The 17,446-nt window shown below is 36.1% G+C and overlaps 1 protein-coding gene across 2 annotated transcripts; it reads right to left on the bottom strand.

Moving 5' to 3' along the window:
• Positions 1-825: 825 nt before the first annotated feature.
• LOC109544691 (runt-related transcription factor 2) lies at positions 826-16,339 on the bottom strand. Of its 2 annotated transcripts, none has more exons than XM_019915011.2 (5): positions 15,409-16,339; positions 8,186-8,299; positions 3,370-3,489; positions 2,496-2,705; positions 826-1,597 (listed from the first exon to the last, which is right to left on the bottom strand). In XM_019915011.2, the coding sequence occupies exons 1-5, from the start codon at positions 15,800-15,802 to the stop codon at positions 963-965; spliced, it is 1,473 nt and encodes a 490-aa protein (XP_019770570.1). In that variant the 5' UTR covers positions 15,803-16,339; the 3' UTR covers positions 826-962. The 2 variants fall into 2 exon arrangements, with proteins under 2 accessions (XP_019770570.1, XP_019770571.1); XM_019915012.2 differs by having other exon boundaries at positions 3,370-3,474.
• Between the last annotated feature and the right edge of the window lie 1,107 nt (positions 16,340-17,446).

Raw genomic sequence — 17,446 nt, 5'->3', positions numbered from 1 at the left:
TGGTTGTTAAAGTTGCATCCTCAACAACATTTTCTACCAGGTCCTTGCCTGTTATTTTTGTTTTCAAAAAAATTATTTGCGCTTGTCTAACTGCGGATATTCTTAGATCGAAATCAATCCACTCGGCTCTAAAAACGGGATTATAAAATGTTTATTTTAGACCATTGCTGCCTTGAAACTCATTTTTCTTGATTTAATGCACCCTTGAAAGTTTTATAAACTTTCTTTAGTCGCAGTGTGGTACATAAAGGAGGAATTAGACACGACCATTCAATTAATACATATTTATTTCAATAATATTTATTATTTTACAGCGGAACAAAAACCATTATTAACAAAGTCACTTTATACACTCCAAATAACTCGTACCGTTAGCCTAGTTTAAATAGTCAGATTATCTTACTGGAAAACATCCCAACATGATGGATACTTCATAGTTTATCTGCAATTTACAGGTGAGCATGTTAATATTTACATCTCGCTTCGACTTATCTGGCATGACATCGAATAACACAAATTTAACTAAAATTTTGATTATCCAACAATAAACGAATAATAAAATTTTACAAAAAGTTTGATTTTTATAGAAAATTTTACTGAAAGACATATTAGTGTAGCCAAAACCGAAGAAGCACTCAAAGAGGTTCACAGAAAATCCTAAAAGAGGAAGCAAAAAAGAAGTTTGATATCACCGGTAAAAATTGTGTTGAGCCTTTAAAGTCTGGAAAAGTTATTATGCACCACCAACTCCTCATCATTAGCTACACTATTACTAATCTTTTAAAACATCTATAAAGCATCGTTATTCCACACAAAATAGAGCAATTAGTTCTTCCAGAGCTTTTTAATAAGCATGTAACTAAACGAGCATAACAGAATTAATAAGCATTATTGCACAGACTTATCACCATTAGAACAGGAAAACCAGTCGCCAAAAAAATCGACAATAAAAGTTATCAGACTTAATAAGGTCGCCATACTACAGCATCTGCATTCTGTCCTGGACCCCTCTGTCCATTGCTATTCAACACTCTACTGTGTCCATCATCTTGTCGTTGTGCCGCAGCTGCACAAGTACCATTGTTCAACAACAAATCCGTAGATCCGTTCATTTGCCTCTGATTGGTGTTGGTGGACAAATGATCCATCACACTCTGTAGATCATTGTGTGATTGAGCTCCGTGAGTGTGCAACGAGTGGAAGTTGTGCGGTTGATGATTAGCTGCCGAGTAGAGTTGCGAGTAAAGCAAACCAGGTAGTACAGGATAAATGGAGTTGTTGCAGTTACTCGAAGAGTACGCTGCTTGGCTCATGTTCTGATGCAGCGGGAAATTCGTGGTACTCGAGCTATTGATATGGTTAACTCCCAAAGTGGGTTGCGACGTTAAAAGATCGTCTTGTACGGGACTTTCAGCAGCACTCGAATTATCCGAGAGGGATCGCGGCCCAGATAGATTAAATTCAGTATGATTCGTCGAGTACCGGGGTACTAGCAGTGAGGATGTGTGTGGAGTGGTTTGAGGATGATTGGCGTGATTCTGCGAGGAAATCAGGCCGAGGTGTTGGTCAAGATCGGTACTTGCCCCATCGGGTAACACTGAAAAGAGAAAACGGGTATTTTTGTATTAAAGTGGTTTAATGTTCTCGACTACAAACGTATGTGAAAGCAAATGTATGCAAAACTGGATGGAGTGTGCTGAGTGAGGAGCAATTGTTGCGAAAGGCGATTCTTTGAAGGTGGGGTTGAAGATGCAAATTATTATTTTCGGAAAAGGTCTTGTAGTGTGTGGAAGATGTTCTTGTATATAGTCGTTTGGATTAGTGTGTGAGAGTGTGAAAACCGGAGGGGTTTAACGTGAGATTGTTAAATTCATCGTCAATCTCACTTTAGTATAGCCAGATTCCAGATTTTTTCAACTTCTGCTGTTAGGAATTGTGCAAATTAAGCAGCTGAAACTATTTACGAATGTTGTATTTTGCTTTATCCAGCAGGCGAAAAATGAGTGAAATTTATGCGTCGATCTACTACAAAATGTTGTTACTCAACAGATGTCCCACCTTCAACGATTCATCTTATGTGAACATTAGAGGAAATGTTTTCATTACTATATTTTTGGTATCAAACATCTTATATCAAGTATTTCATTATCTAAAAGTGAAAAAAGAACGTAAATTTGTAAAGTGAAAAAATGTAAAGTTCTAATGTTGCAAAAATATTAGTGGGTGTTTGTTTGCAGCTGTAGATACAAACTTTCGTCGGTTTTACAAAACTTTTACGCTGGATATCTAGTTGATCATTTTAAGAAGCACCCCAATAGTCTGTGTTTTGCTGCTCGCCTATTCTTTGTTCAGCTAAAATTCACACCTGAGGAATTTTCATGCTGAAGCACTAGCTTTTGTGTTAGTTGCTATCGCGTTAAGGTTCCTCGTTGCTCTAATAGGTTTCCCTAATCCTTCACTTGAAGAACTTACAAAAATAGTCAAAAGCTACTTACATGTGCTAACTGCTGAACCTGTAGCGAATGCATCCTGAGCAGAGGTTTGATCAGGAGTGGCGCCTGAAAAGCCAAGAGCTGGAGTATTAAACTGCGTAGAACTGGCTGCACAGGAGCCTAACGTGCTAGGAGTGAAGTAGGGCGAGTAGGCACCGGCCGCACTGTAGCCCCAATGCGAGTTGGTGGTAGTTAATCCAAATTGCGTCATATCTGAAACAATAAAGTTTCATTTGTAGCTCAATTTTTTAAATATTCCACGCTATCACAGAACTTTTCGCCATGGGTGCAAGCACAATTTGATGATTTGTATTTTGCAATGTTCATAACAGCGAACAATTCTTTTTAATTATGGTAAATCTTAATCAAACAATACAAATCTACTAGAGAACAAGACCCCAAGGCTTTTAAATTACCATACATTTTATTTTTAATCACCCAAATTTACCCCGAAGAAGCAAAATCAATAATTAAACACTCTCCTCAACTAGTTAATCCTCTTCTACTTACTTTCGCAGTTAGAGCAGACCAAAGATTGTATAACTAATGAAATAGATAAACATTCGCGCTTCTGCGGAACAAAACAACAAATTAATATAAATCACTCCTCGACTTAGTTAAGATTCAAATCACTTTATTAATTTACACCAGACTACCGGGGATAATAAATGGGTTTTGTTTTCATTCCGAGTGCAGGCCCTATGGGAATCATAAAAAGGAGATGACTCGAAGTTGGAGAAACTTGCTTATATTAGAGAATTTCAAACGAGCATGTTGCAAATTTGTTGAAACATTTAGCGTGAAGATTTTTGCCGTTTCATAATTGTTGTTATCTGCTTATTTGACAAAATACATTTAACAAAATAATGATACTTACTATTACAATTTCCTATTGGCGGCATTCGAAAGCTGGATAAAGGGTCTGAAGCCGCAAACGGAAACGGCCGCTGTCCAAAGGCAAAGTGAAACTGTTGCTGTTGTCCTAGAAAAGAAAGCACTACATTAAAAGTGATTACTGTCCTGATCTAGTAGGGCTTCTATTAGTAAAATAGTGTTCGCATTTGCGCTAACCAAACCTGCCAAATAGTGCAAAAACGTAACAAAAAAACAAGACAGATCGGAAGACAAAATGAAGTGAATATTCATCAAGGACTAAACTTCTCCGAATTTACAATTGGAGCTCGCTCTGGAAAGGAATTAGTGAATCAAATGGTTTGATTAATTAATTAGTACCCGCTCATCCGTGCATGCCTCGCGCCCTTTCCAACTATTCACTCGAGAATACTCAATTTACATGAATCGCTGATTATTCCACCGTATGTCAAGGAAACGTTCCATTGTTATCGTCATTTTTACTCACTCGAACTATTTATCGAATTTAATGGAGCTTGAACGATCACCTGTATATGATCAGATTATACACCCATTATTACGCAATATATAGTCATAATACATTTGTTGAAGAATTAATTTGTTTGCGAACGTTTGAAATACGAAACGCTTCCTTAGAGCAGCAGCAAATTGACCGGTTTGAAAATCGTCAAGGATCTTAAGTGCAATTAGAATTCATAAATTCCAAAAAAGGACCGACAGATTTTTACATAATTTCAAACAAAGTTTTTGGACGCCTTCAGATTTAGGCTGTAAAAGCTTCTTTCGGGCCACCCTGAACCTGCAAATAATCCTTTTCAGTTGCTTAAAAACGTGTGATTAACATGTAAATTCCACCTAGTAAAAAACGGAAAAATACATTAAATCGTGCATTTGAAGTACATTTTTTAGAATTAATTTATTCAAACAAGTTCTGTGCGTTTCGGACTTGAGCAAAATGCATGTTCATCAGTGCCGTGCCGGAAAGGTTCAGCAGAACAAACGCATGAAACATTGTTGAGAAACTAAATAAAAGCACACTGAAAGAGAATTAAATCATCCAAACAGTGACGATCCCGAAAGGTTCGGCACAACTTTGACTTAACTTTTCACAAAAAATCTAGTTTTAGTAAGTTTGAACACTAAGAAAAGTTGCTCTGAAAATATGAAATCGAAATTTTTGAATAAAAAATGTGGGGTTTAAGCAACAAATGTTGTCTTCCTAATTTAAACCCAAGTTAAGTGACATTTCTACCTGGTTTTTCTCATACATCTTCAGCAAGCATTCTCAATAACAATGTAGCTCCAGTCAATCGAGGGCTTGGTTGATTGTTAAAGTAGTCTCTAATCACTTGATTACCTTGAAAATGTCAGCACCAAACGACTTCATCGAAAACAAGCATTCTTCAACTGAGAAACTTCTAAAAGTTTCTCTTCTTCTTCTGAGCACTTTATAACAAGAACAATTGAAATACAAATAAAGCCTCTCTGGGGTCAATTTTAGTTTATTTCGAGGTGGATTTCACTTTTAAGATTATTAATGATTCATTAAGACCTGTACCCAAAACAACACAAATAAGAGGGACGCCAACAACTTAAATTCCGACAAAGTTCGAGTCGCTTTTCTCCAGACTATTTAACACATTCTTAGATAGGGATAGCGGGTAACTTCGGACTAATAAATGTCCCATTTTAACCTTTATGATCTGGTTTCTCCGAATTTATGTCTTGTTTTGTCTCTTTACAATGACGCTTTATGATCTTATTTATTTAATGTTTGATTTTTAAATCACCGAAAATGCGGACAATAAACTTTTTTTAAGGCGGTATTTATTTAGAATTCGGGTTATTTTTGAAAATTTACAACATGTGCTGATTACATTCTTAGTCAAGCTGGTGAAATATCCGCTGTCGTTTATTCAAACTAGTGATTGTCCCATTTTTAATTTCAATCCAAATTAATTAACATTGGAAAGCTCGATATTTTTAATGCTCCAGGAACTTGATACCTGAAGCTACAAAAAGTAAGCTTTAGACTAAGCTGTAAGCTGAAAAAATTAATTCTTGCAAATTCAGTATAAAATATCACAAAATTTCTCGTCTCTATTACGGAGTAATTTATTATAATATTAAATACTTCCTGTTTTTGGAGGTGCCTGAGATTAGCACACCTCAAGATCTGCACTTGATTACATCAGAAACGCATGGCGGCAGGCCTGATACCGAAAGTTTGATTGCATTGAACTTTATAAATTTTATAGAGGCATGAAAACCAGTAAATCATATAATCGTAAAATAAAAAGCCTTAGCCTTAGTTGATATTTAATTAGCGTGATGTTAGCTCAGCTATTGAGAAAACAATTTAATTTAAGCTTTCATATCCGCCCATTTCATACTTGAAATATATAAGTGAACATCAGAGTATTTCGGAACTAAATGCCGCTTATGCTGCAGCTAGCATTAGTGCAACTTGAAACAACTCCGGCAAAGTTTCCATCTTGCGAACAAGTCTTGCGGTTTTATTAATGCCTGCTTGTATGAATCAAATCCGGCACACAGACTCGCCATGTTCTACGTATCCTTTCTCAGATGTTATCGATGCCTCTTCCTAAGTTTCCGCTTTAATTGCCAAAGTTAAAACTAAAGAGTTTAGCTTGTTAAATGCACGATTCGGCTGATTTAGCGCTTGCCATTGACTACGACGAATCAAAGTGACTGATCGTCGCTTTCATGTTTATTACATTCGCATATAAACAGTTTATTTGTATTATTATCCGAACACCAGTCGGCATAACTCTTTGACACCAACACCTAAAACGCTAACCGACATCTTTTACGTTCTGCATTTGGCTCGTAAAATTCACTTTAATGCATTTGAATTTCTTTTGAAAATGTCAAGTGCCATATGCTGTCGTCTTTCTAAACAAATGGCAATTTTAGTTTTCAATGCTTTTTTCGGTTTATGCTAGCGGTTTGTGACGAGGTCTGTGTGGGCTGAAGCGACCGACTGGAAGGATTTTGCTTATAATTTGCAAAATCACTCATCTTGTTGTTGAATCAAGTGAAGTCGATTAATGCACCATCGGGAATTTTTTTTTACGCAAATAGATCTGGTGGATCAAAATCAGAGCTTCCTGCTGTCCACTTTGAGCTATTTTCTCTATATGGAATCTTTAAGTGGCAAAATGTTCCATCGTCAATCGTCATTTTCTCGATTTCCTTGAGTTGCTTTCCCTTTGCTGCGAAAACAACCTTCTCAGAAAATCTTCAGTTCATTTTCTCTTTGATGCTACACTTGAAAGTGGAGGTATTTGCTACAGACAGTTCACTTGTTTAGGAACCGAGCTCGGAAAATTAACCTGGATTATTAAACGTTAAGTGGAAAACGCGACCGGTTTTCCTGCAAGTGTTTCCAAATAGAAAGTTTCACACCCCACTTAATACACGTCATCAGGAAAATGTCCAGCTGTCGAAGAAACGATGTCGCTCTATGTGTAGCAGCAGGACCTTTCCGCACGGTCCTGCAACGTCAGCAGCTTTCTGCTGATGGCAACTGTTGGAGACGTTAATTAATATACACTCGCAGGAAACAATTAAATTTCCTGTTAAACCGTTTTCATCCTGGCTGGCGAACCCCTATGCAGTAATTATTTTACATGCTTCATTATTGCAGGAATTGTAATTTTAAATTTGTTTACTTCGAGAGGACTATCGGCTGCATTTGACATTTTATTTGTAACTCGAATAATGGAAATTCGAGGTCCATCAAACAATGCGTTTTACTGATGGCCTCGCTCTTTTTAGCGTAGGAAGTGATTCGATGATGAAAAAATAATAAAACTTAACTGGTGTCTACTGAATTTCATTCATCTCGAAAACCTTACAATAACATTAATTATTCTGCGTTTAGCATAACAAAAATGTTTAAATCAAGGCCTTTTTGCTTGCTTTTTTACGTTTTCCGTAGGCTATCTAAAATAGAATAAATACATCGGATCGTGTGGTTTAACGTGAATTAGTTGCGCAAAATACTTTGCAAAATAATTGGGCGATTTTTACTAGTTTTTAGTTTGTTCTGTCTTAAAGGCCGATAAAAGGATGGTCTATCAACGCAGAATACAAAAACCACTTTAGTTTTGGGATTGTCAAATAATGTAATCTTATTTATTTCAAATTATATATTTTTTTTAAAACGGAAAACGAAAAAATCTGCTCACAAAAAAGATCATGGTCTGCTAACATAATCGTTCTCTAATAACTTTTTGACAAATTTCCGTTAAATCGGACTGCAAAATCAAATTCAAGTATGTACTCAAACGCAAAAACATTTTTTCTCGTACATTACCGCCGAACTAAAATTGTGCTTAAAGATTACTTTTTCTATTATTGGTGTGTTAAACTCTGCCTTCAAGCAATTTTTCCGGGTTTTTAATTCAGCATTTCGAATTTAAACAATTTTAGGCTTTTATTTGGAGTCTCATTTGATGATGCTGATACACTTAAGTTCGATTAGTAGTTATCAGTTGCGTTTTGCCTTCTTATTCGGTTTATTTAGCCGAATTTCATTTTAGCCTATTGGATCCTTTTTCTGGATCAAAATGTTTTCCATTTGACATTTGTTCCTAACGAAAGAAAGAGTCTGATTCGATACAATAAACCATTTTTAATGACAATCCAATTCAAATAGAATTTAAAGAAATTCAACCCTTCGAGTTTCATTAAGACTGTACTTTACTTTCATTTTTGAATTTTTTTGTGTAAAAGATGCATATCTGATTTCCATGCTTTTCCTAAAATAGTTAATAAAAAATGATCGTACTCACTTGTTTTGGATCTGGGCTCTCTTGGTCCATCCACTGTAACTTTGATGGCTTTATTGTAGGTAGTTACTTGAGGAGGAGATGTTGATACCATTATAGTTAACGTAAAACTTTTTCCTGAAATGAAGAAAAATAATCGTAGATTTGGGTAGATTCGATGAAAGTAAAGATCAAATTTACTCTGTTACAAAATACTGAACGTGAAAGAAAAGTATGAACAAGATTTTATTTTCGTTATAATAGCTTTTATGGATGATTCAATATTTGACATTAAATTGCGTGTAATTGCGGCTGCAAGATACGTACAAAATTGAAAACAAGAAATTCAGCCCAGAAAGACAGTAACGGAACGAATAATCAGGCGATGTGAAAGTGTAGGCAAAAAAGCGTGAAGTTTCAGTACTTGCTTGAAATAAACAACTCTCAAAGTTTAAGCAAGTGAATTTGGAAAAGGCGAATTGAATTTAGATCGTAATACTCTAGTTGAAAAAAGCAGCCAAAAAGTTTGATTAAAATTGCAACAGAATATTGAGTAGATGAAAATTTCATAAAAATCCGTCTGCTTCTGTGAAGAAAGCAAAGTCCAGTACTTTTAAACTCATAACAATTTAACATAAACAAATGACGAAATGAATGAAAACTCGCATTGATAACGCATTAGGGAAATCGGACATAAAATAGTACAATCGAGAAATTGCCTTAATCAAAAACATTTTCATCACGCCAACTCCACTCGAAAATGGACAGTTTGGTAAAGTTGAAATCCCTTTCGCTTTATGTCATAAGTTAAAGCCAGGCCAGGCCAGGCCGCTCTTCAAACTGATAGGATTTAATTTAAAAATAAAAGTTTGCGCTGGCAAACGCGTTTACTTTTCGTTTTCCCGCTTTTCTGTTTGTGTTATGGTTTTAGCGATTTTCGAAGTGAACTCGGTAAAAGCACGGCTTAAATTAAATTTATTTGGGTCTTGTTAAAATTCAACAATATCGGGACTTTTGGCATCTTCTTTGGTTTTGAATGGCTCGATGATCACTTGATTAATCCAGGCTAATAATCCAAGGCTTACCAATTAAAGCTCTTAAATTGTGAGTTGGGGATTTATCGGAGTTTGGAAACTAATGACGCCTGCAATATGTTTTTGGCACTTGACAATTAACTAAAATTTTATAGTTTTCTTTTGCATTTCATTACCTTTTACATTAATTCAAATACTCTAATAGCAATAGGAAAATCTTTAATTCTCTATTAATCTGCTCGAGTTTTGTCAACATTTTGGACAAACATCCATATCAATAGAACAGTACTTCAAGGAAATATTCAAAAAACTGACTCCGATGGAGTTTTTCAGCGCATTTTGAATCAACGATGAAGTCGGTTTTACTATTGATAATGTGAGTACTCCATTTAATTCGCGTTCTACGAGATTAGTGTGCGATTATCTCGAGCTGGGTAAATCCCAAATGTTTACCGTACTAAATTGGCACCCTTTTCGGGATCTTAATCTTAAGATATCAATCAGCCACCCTCTGTGCTGGAATGATTGACGATTTACTTAACAAAAATCTGCTAACGATAGATTAAGTGAGAGGATTTTCAAGCTGAGTTTAGGTTTTTCGCTTTAAAGTGGAATACGCAACACGTGTATAAAATTACATTAATGTACATTTTTGCGAGATTGAAGTGATGTGCCTAAATAAAACAAGTAAAAAGAGTGTGTGAAGAAGTGGTTGTGAATGAGGACTAAAAGCTTATCCCAGTTTTCAGGTTTGCACAAATCCACATGAAAACAAAATGTTATGTCCATATTAACTGGAAATCAAAGCATGCGATCGGTTTCAAAATGAACTCACACATATTGCAATCCCGTGGAAATTCAGACCAGCGAAATATCTGCATGTACATTAAGTGGCTGACTGTTAATCGATAACGCTTTGCGTTTTTCATTTGTGTAACGAACTATCCTATCGGACAGTTCTGCGGATTATCAGTGGAATTTGTTTGTGTTTTACTTTCGGTTTTTCGATTGATTTAGCTTTTTAACTGGTTTGCTTTATATGATTTTTTCTTGGAGTATTGCAAAAATTGTCGTTAGATTTTTTGTTCAAGATTTTTTAGAACATTCATTAGTTTTTTAATATCTGTTGAAAATGAGAAAGGCCTTTTTAGTGAATAAAAAGATTCACTGTTTGGTTTCAGTTTGTGTCTTACAATTGAAATAAGAACAAAATTAATAAAAATTGATTCCCGAGGTATAACGCATCCTGGAGGATAAATTGACCGACACTCATATATGAATGTGGGAAGGTCCGCAAAGCTGATTACATAGAATTTCATACTAATAACTGAGGCTCTACCAGGGAGGGAAAATTAGATTTCCTATTTTGCATATATATTTCATATCTACAATTTCCAACTTCGTGTTCATTGGAATGAGCGGAGGAAGACATCAGGAGGTTTTCGAATGACGAAACTGTGAAAAGACACATTCTGAGCATGTTATAATTTATTGCTATTACAGCGTGAATTTTTCCAATTAATTTTTCAGTTTTAACGTCAAATTTTATTAGCATGTACAAGCGTAACAAGTCTTTCAATAATTTACCACAACTGAATAAAAATGTTCGTGAGCGGCGCAAATGTGAAGCGGTCTGTTTGAGGTGCCGTAAACCCCTAATACCGGGGTTAAACACATTCAGTCCGGTGAATTTTTCACTGGAAGTTGAAACGAATAGATAACGAGCTTTAGCATGTGCCAAACAAGAAAAATGTGAAAATAATTGAACAAGACCCAGCAGTTAAAGGACAATTTTATACAATCGTTTCTATACAAGGAAAAAATACGATAGCTTCATTACATTGTGCTAATGTTTATATTTTTATAATTGAACAGTAGAAAATCAAATATTAAGAAACTAAGGTTATACAATATATTGCCAATATACAGAGTGTTCGCCGAAGTATTGAACATAATTCTTAGTCGTAAACATATACTTTTTCCTTCAAGAAATTCATTTGCAAAGTGTCTCAGATATCTCAGCAACCTGTGTACTATAGATATGCGCTGACACCATAGTATTAAATACTTTTTATGCTGCACAAAAGCAAAAAATACCCGTTTATTCTAATTATACTTTTTTTATTAATTAATGACCAAAACCAAAATATTCGTCGATTAGTTACCACTATCCAGTTCTAATAAAGGCTGATTGATCGTAATGTAATAGAGAGGGCATCCATTGGTCACAAAACGAATTTCCGTCAGTAATGCGGCGCAGAGATTATGACTGAAACATTTATCCCTAAAATGCACTTGTAACCTCACGCAAAATGGCGAACCTATCAAATCTATCGTGCAATATGAGAAAATGCAATTATCCCTCACTTTCAGGCGCAATTCGGTGTCCAAATTGGCCTACAAAATTTTATTAGGATCGAGTGATCATACAAAGGTTTATTCGGTAGTTGTGTGATTTTGTAATATGTGGTAATATGAGTGATAAAACGGGAAAAATAGGTCAGCATAAATAAGCGAAAGAATGACACCGAATGTAATTTAAGAGGGTCGCAACCTGGAATTATCGGTGCTAAACCAGCCTCCGGTTGAAAAGTGACAAATGAGAAACCAGGAAGCAAACAAAACAGATCATTTTCAGGAAGATTAACTTTTATAAGCCGCTGACAGATTTTCCCAGACGCTGCCGCTTTTCCGCCGCATAATTTTCCAGTTTTCCCTGCGCATTTTTGACGAGACTCCGCCTTAGTGGGCTGCCACTTTCTTTCCCACGGTTTTCTCGGCGTTTTCTGTGTCTGACATTGTGAATTTTCAAGAAAATTTACAAAATTTTACTTGATAAGTCTTTTCATATGAATTTTTTTCATTGCTGTTATCGTTAATTCACTTTCTAATTCAAATGGATTTATTGACCATATTTATGAACTATCCAGCCTGCAGCTGAAGCCAGTATAGTGATTCGGTACGAAATGCGGATGCGGTTTTGTATGAAAAGAAAATTTCTTCCCATCCAAGAGTTGTTGTTTTTTTTGGATCGATTAGAATTGTAAAAAAATACACGTTTTTACAGTTTATGTTATGCGTTTATGGTTATATTACATGAAATGATTGATGATGTAAAATGTAAATGGTTGTAAATAATTTGTCATTTGTATCATGAAAGAAAATAATGGGTTCCTACTTGAATAGAAACACGATTTTTCCAGCGGTTGAAATAATTTATACAAAGAGATACATTCAGATCAATTTTTCATGTATAATTTGAAATAGTATCGATTACTTGTAAATTTTCGATTTGCATCAAACTATTTCCCAAACGCAAGTCTTTGGTATATTGCACCGAAATTAAACTTTTCGAGATTTCTGGGTAGCCTTTAAAATGCCCATATACTGTTACATTTTCTACTTTATACAAACAATAGCGTCAAGGTAAATTGTTAATAAATGGCTGATTATAATCGCATGTTGAAGCAAAGCTAAAGACGATTTTTGATGATTGATTCATTGATTTCTTCAACGAAGTTTTAGTGTTTTTGAACTTGGAATGACAGACAATATCACAGTTTTTTAATGAAAAATTGACTTTATACGATAAACTATAAGCGATTTGATTTTCAAGCATCCAGAATTATTAAATTAAATAACTAGTGCTTTCAAGTTAACTAGATGTAAAACTAAAAATGGATATAAATCAAGCCATTAAAGAGACAAAAACAAATAGTCTCAAAAGCCCAATAGGGTTTAAATTGGAGATAGTGAAAACATGCCTGTAGAATCTATCAAACATGTGGAAATGTGTGGAATATACGAAACATGTGTTTGAATGGTTAAAGTAACTTCTTCGTTCTAACACTTTTGAATTTATTACATGTTTTGAAGCTATATTTTTAATTTAAAAAATAAGCCGTTCTTGTAAAGTTTTCTTCTATTTTTGACGAACCACATAAATCGACTGCGACACTTTTCGACCAATAATATTAAATCACAGGGTGTGATGAAGAGAAAAATGTGAGAAGAAAACATCGAAAGTCGTTTCAATAGTTTCATAGAAAAAAATTCAAAACATTGACTTTTGCATGAAGAATTTCTGAGTTTTCAACTTTAGAAAGAGGACATCAAACCCGAACTTATTCGCCACCGCGATCATCAGAACTGAATCGTCAGAATTGAATTATTTTGTGAAAAGGCCAATTTTTTGTTAAGAGTGTGATAAATCTTCAACAACTGCTGCTGCTTCCACATTAATATCACTAAGAAATAGTACTCCAGGTGTATTATTGAATGTAAAAAAGATTTGAAATGTATTGTGTTCACATTTGTTAGTTTTACAATAGGAATATTTTAGTGATAACTAATGTTTTTCTAGAAGCGACAAACCTATATGTGCCATTATAAAATATTTGGGTTTTCGTTTGTACACAAGCATAAATCGAAACGGTTTTAGATTTGAAAAATTGTAAGCTGAAATTTTTTCTCTAACAATGAATTTTTCAATGTTTATGTATAAGGGAATTTCAATCCTTTTTGACGCAAAAAAGTTCAATCGATGATCAACTTCGAATTATTATCTTTGATTATTAGCTCCGCGTAAAACAAGCAAAAATCTGAAAGCTCCAGTTGCGACAAAGTATACTATCTTAACCTTAAAAATTTCTAAATTAAACTAAATACAACAGACAAATTGCGGATCGCATTTCCAGAATGATCCTGCAAACTGATCAGATACTTTTAACCGCCGTTTGCATATGAGCTGTTTATAGTTCGACGGTCTGTTTCTTCTTTGACTGAAGAAGTTTTTTAAAGGTTAGAAATATTTAGTTAACCCTAATTTGCAAAAAACTATTTGTGGGACGCTCCTTCAAAAAGGTTTTATTAGCTTGTCACCTTTTCAATCGTTCTCGAGGCATCAGTTGTTCGGGTTATTTTGTTCTTGTTAACAATTGTTTCTTGTACATTTTTGCTTCTAACTTTGCAATGGTTAGTAATTTCTTATAAATTATAATCAGAAAAAGTCAGTAATAATCTTAAATTTCTTTCTGTGGCAAATGCAAACAAAAATATGCTCTGATAATTTTAACGCAGATTCCACTTGCTTGCATCATTCAGCTTAAATGTGTTTTTAGTCAGATTTTATGACTTTTCTCCCACAAAAGAGTTAAACTTTATTCACTTCATTCTATGTAGCCCATTTTGAGAGATTTGAGACGCTAAGAAGAAAAAAACTTAGGCTGCAGCTAAACCACGATATAATAAAGTTTGTTGCTCCTGCTGTGGAACCCGAAATGAGCACATTTACTTAAATTCTCGGTACCAGATGTCTTACACTTCAATTAAAAAATTTAAATGAAGTCACCCTAACAAGCTGGGTTGTGAAGAGCAAATTAAGAATGAGATCAATACTTGTATGGTCTTGGTCTTGGTCCGGCTGACTAAAAGAGAATCTTGGTCTCAGTCTTGGTCTTGCAAGTAGTCTTGCTTTTAAAGAAGGCGTAAAATGAAATAAAATTAATTCAATAATGATAAAATAAAAAGGTAATAACCAATGGACAAAAAATTATCTTGTGATTCGAAATTATCGACAATATTGACGAGTATATTTTGACTGTCTCATCAGCTCTAGTAGACTGACCTCACCCAACTGGGATATATTTTCATGTAGTATGATTTAGGTATTCTTTAAAAAGTACAACAAACTTGATGCAGCTGTAGATATTTGTAGGGGTATGCGGACACGATCAATTTTAGTTAATCTAGAAAGGACACATACAACATCTGGAAACCATTGCATCTGAGTCATGTTAAGCCCCTGTTTTATTTGTGACCCACTATGTGTCTTCTCACTTAAAGGCTTGTTTGTATGTTAAGCGTTAAAAGCGGTTCAATTTCCTTATCATATTTAAGGGCTACCAGGACATATTTAATGTGGTTCAATATTTTGCTCCTGCAGGACTTGGTTTTGCCCTTGCGGTTGATCTTTCTTTTTTTGCAAGGCAAAAACCAGTCTCGCTCATCACTGGAAGATTCGCATGGAGCGAGTTACTTGATGAATGATGAACGGATTTGTTAAATTTAGCAATAACATCAACATATGAGTAAGAGTAATTGTAGGATGGTTTCTATTCGTTTACTTATAGGAACAAATGGCAGATCATTGATATTGACCACTTTATTACCGTTTCTTAGGCAGTATTCAAGGAGAATGTTAGAAGTGCTTACCTCGTCCGCTCCGGCCCACAAACCTAAGATCGTTAAATTTCGCTACTTGATTTTTCATAACAGCCGTGCAATTTCTGAGTTCCGCACAAAAGTTTTCGTCGTTGCCGGCTTTCACAGTCACGACCGTACCATCACCAATATCACCAAGAGCCACCACTTTGAACGCAACCGGTAGCGTCTTGTTCGACCTCCAATGGGGCGGAAGCACCGTGCAAACAAACAAGGGGCTGCCAGTCCTCACTAATTCACCGGGATGTTCCGAGAGGAAGTCATTCACAGTCCTCTCCGCCAAGATATCCGATGTCATTTTCGTATACGTATCATTAATGAGACTGGAGCTCTCCGGAGAAGCCGCAGAAGCAGTGTTTGGGGTTTGAGCGTTGGTCAGATGCATGCTGAGCAAGGTGAAGCTGGAGCTGCGGCTACTGAGGCGGATGGTAGTTAAAGGTTTTTGAAAGGGCGCAAGTGACACCAGAGAAATCCCTCCTTGTAAAACATGTCTTCGGCCCTTGCAAGTCGGTGTTGAATCGAAAACTCACCCGATTAAAAATGCATCGAATGACAGTCAAAAAATGCACGTGACAGGGAGCGTTCCGACGGTTGCCAAGCAACACATGTCAACACTTTTTCTGAATGGAAACTTTTTTAGGGGTGGGGTGGATAACGCACTCACATCATAAGCGCCCACTCGCGTCAGGTGTATTTGTACACATGTTGCGGACTTTTAACTCTTTTTGAACATCGCACGCGATATGATGCGCATCGCAACTCTGCCCCGACACCTCCAAGTGATTGCGCTTCCGGATCGCTGGCGGTGAGTGAAAAAATCCTCCTAATCGCACTGTAATAACCTTGGACTCATTGAGGTGTTTTGTCGGCCCGCAGCGGCTTCAAAACCAAAACTAAAGACTCTAACAGTATGTTGTTGATTAACTAGGAAACACGCGTACAGTGGCCTACGTCCCATCCAAAAATACCCATGGAAAGTAGCGGTTAGAGCAAGACACAGCACTAAAGTCTTGTCCGCCACGTTTTACGTCGAGCGGTAGCACTCGCGCGCTTGATAACCCTTTAGTTATCAGGGGAATACGCGTAGAGACGGGATAGCTACACTTGGTCGGCAGCCGGAGGAAGCAGGATGAAATATCATTAGATTAAAACAGAAGCTAACATAAAGGGGTACATGAGAGATAGAGAGCAAGTGCAGTGTATCGAATGCGGCGAGAGAGAGACCATCTTGTTTGCGGTTTTAGCGGGCCGGGCTTCGGCAGAATAAAGGACGGAAATATACAAATTGGCGCTAGTGGGATAGAGTCGTAGACCGTGGTGGTTTTTCAGCCACAGATTGGCGGCGCAGGCGTCACGTTAGAAGGATAGAGATAGCTACGGCTCGCCGGCGGCTGTGTGCCGCCAACGATTGCAATATGTTTTGTCTTTAGCGACGTGGTCAATGGATGTGGCCGCCCGCGATTATCTTCCGCACGCCACTGCATTCTTCTGGATACATTTTTCCCAGTCTACCACTTCTACTGCTGATTCAATCTGGTCTTTACCCCAGTATACAAGAAACCACAATAGAGTAGGAGGATGTGGAACAGAAAAATCTCTTTGATGTTGTGCGGCCACAATTGTTGGTCCTCTTCAGGTCGTAGAACACGCTGGATCTACACCTGAACTAACACATTTTGCGAAAATGGGCAATTCTAATTCTAAGAAAATGCCCGTTTCAAGCAAGGAAAGTCCGAAGCTTTTCTTTGGTAAAACCTGATTCATTACAAATATTTTTTGTAGATAAGTTCTATTTTGTTGAGGCGGATTCATTTTTAGCAAACTTCTTTTTGGGTATTTTGCCTCAAAAATTTTTGTCTTTAATAAAGACAGAATTTCCTCACGTCTGTTATTATAGATTGATAAATAGTGCTCCTATTTCGCAATAAAAACGAATTATTTATCAAAAAGTAATCAAGAACTATCACCTAGAGGGTATCCTACGACACACTTGGCTCAAGCTGTATGAGAAAATTCCAATTAGTAAAGA

The sequence above is a fragment of the Dendroctonus ponderosae genome, unplaced genomic scaffold (genome assembly GCF_020466585.1).
Source record: "Dendroctonus ponderosae isolate FM_Combo_2020 unplaced genomic scaffold, Dpon_F_20191213v2 Dpon_F_20191213_2, whole genome shotgun sequence".
In the NCBI taxonomy this organism is placed as follows: domain Eukaryota; kingdom Metazoa; phylum Arthropoda; class Insecta; order Coleoptera; family Curculionidae; genus Dendroctonus; species Dendroctonus ponderosae.
Note: the sequence above shows the minus strand (reverse complement) of the source record. Positions and strands in the feature narration are given on the sequence as shown.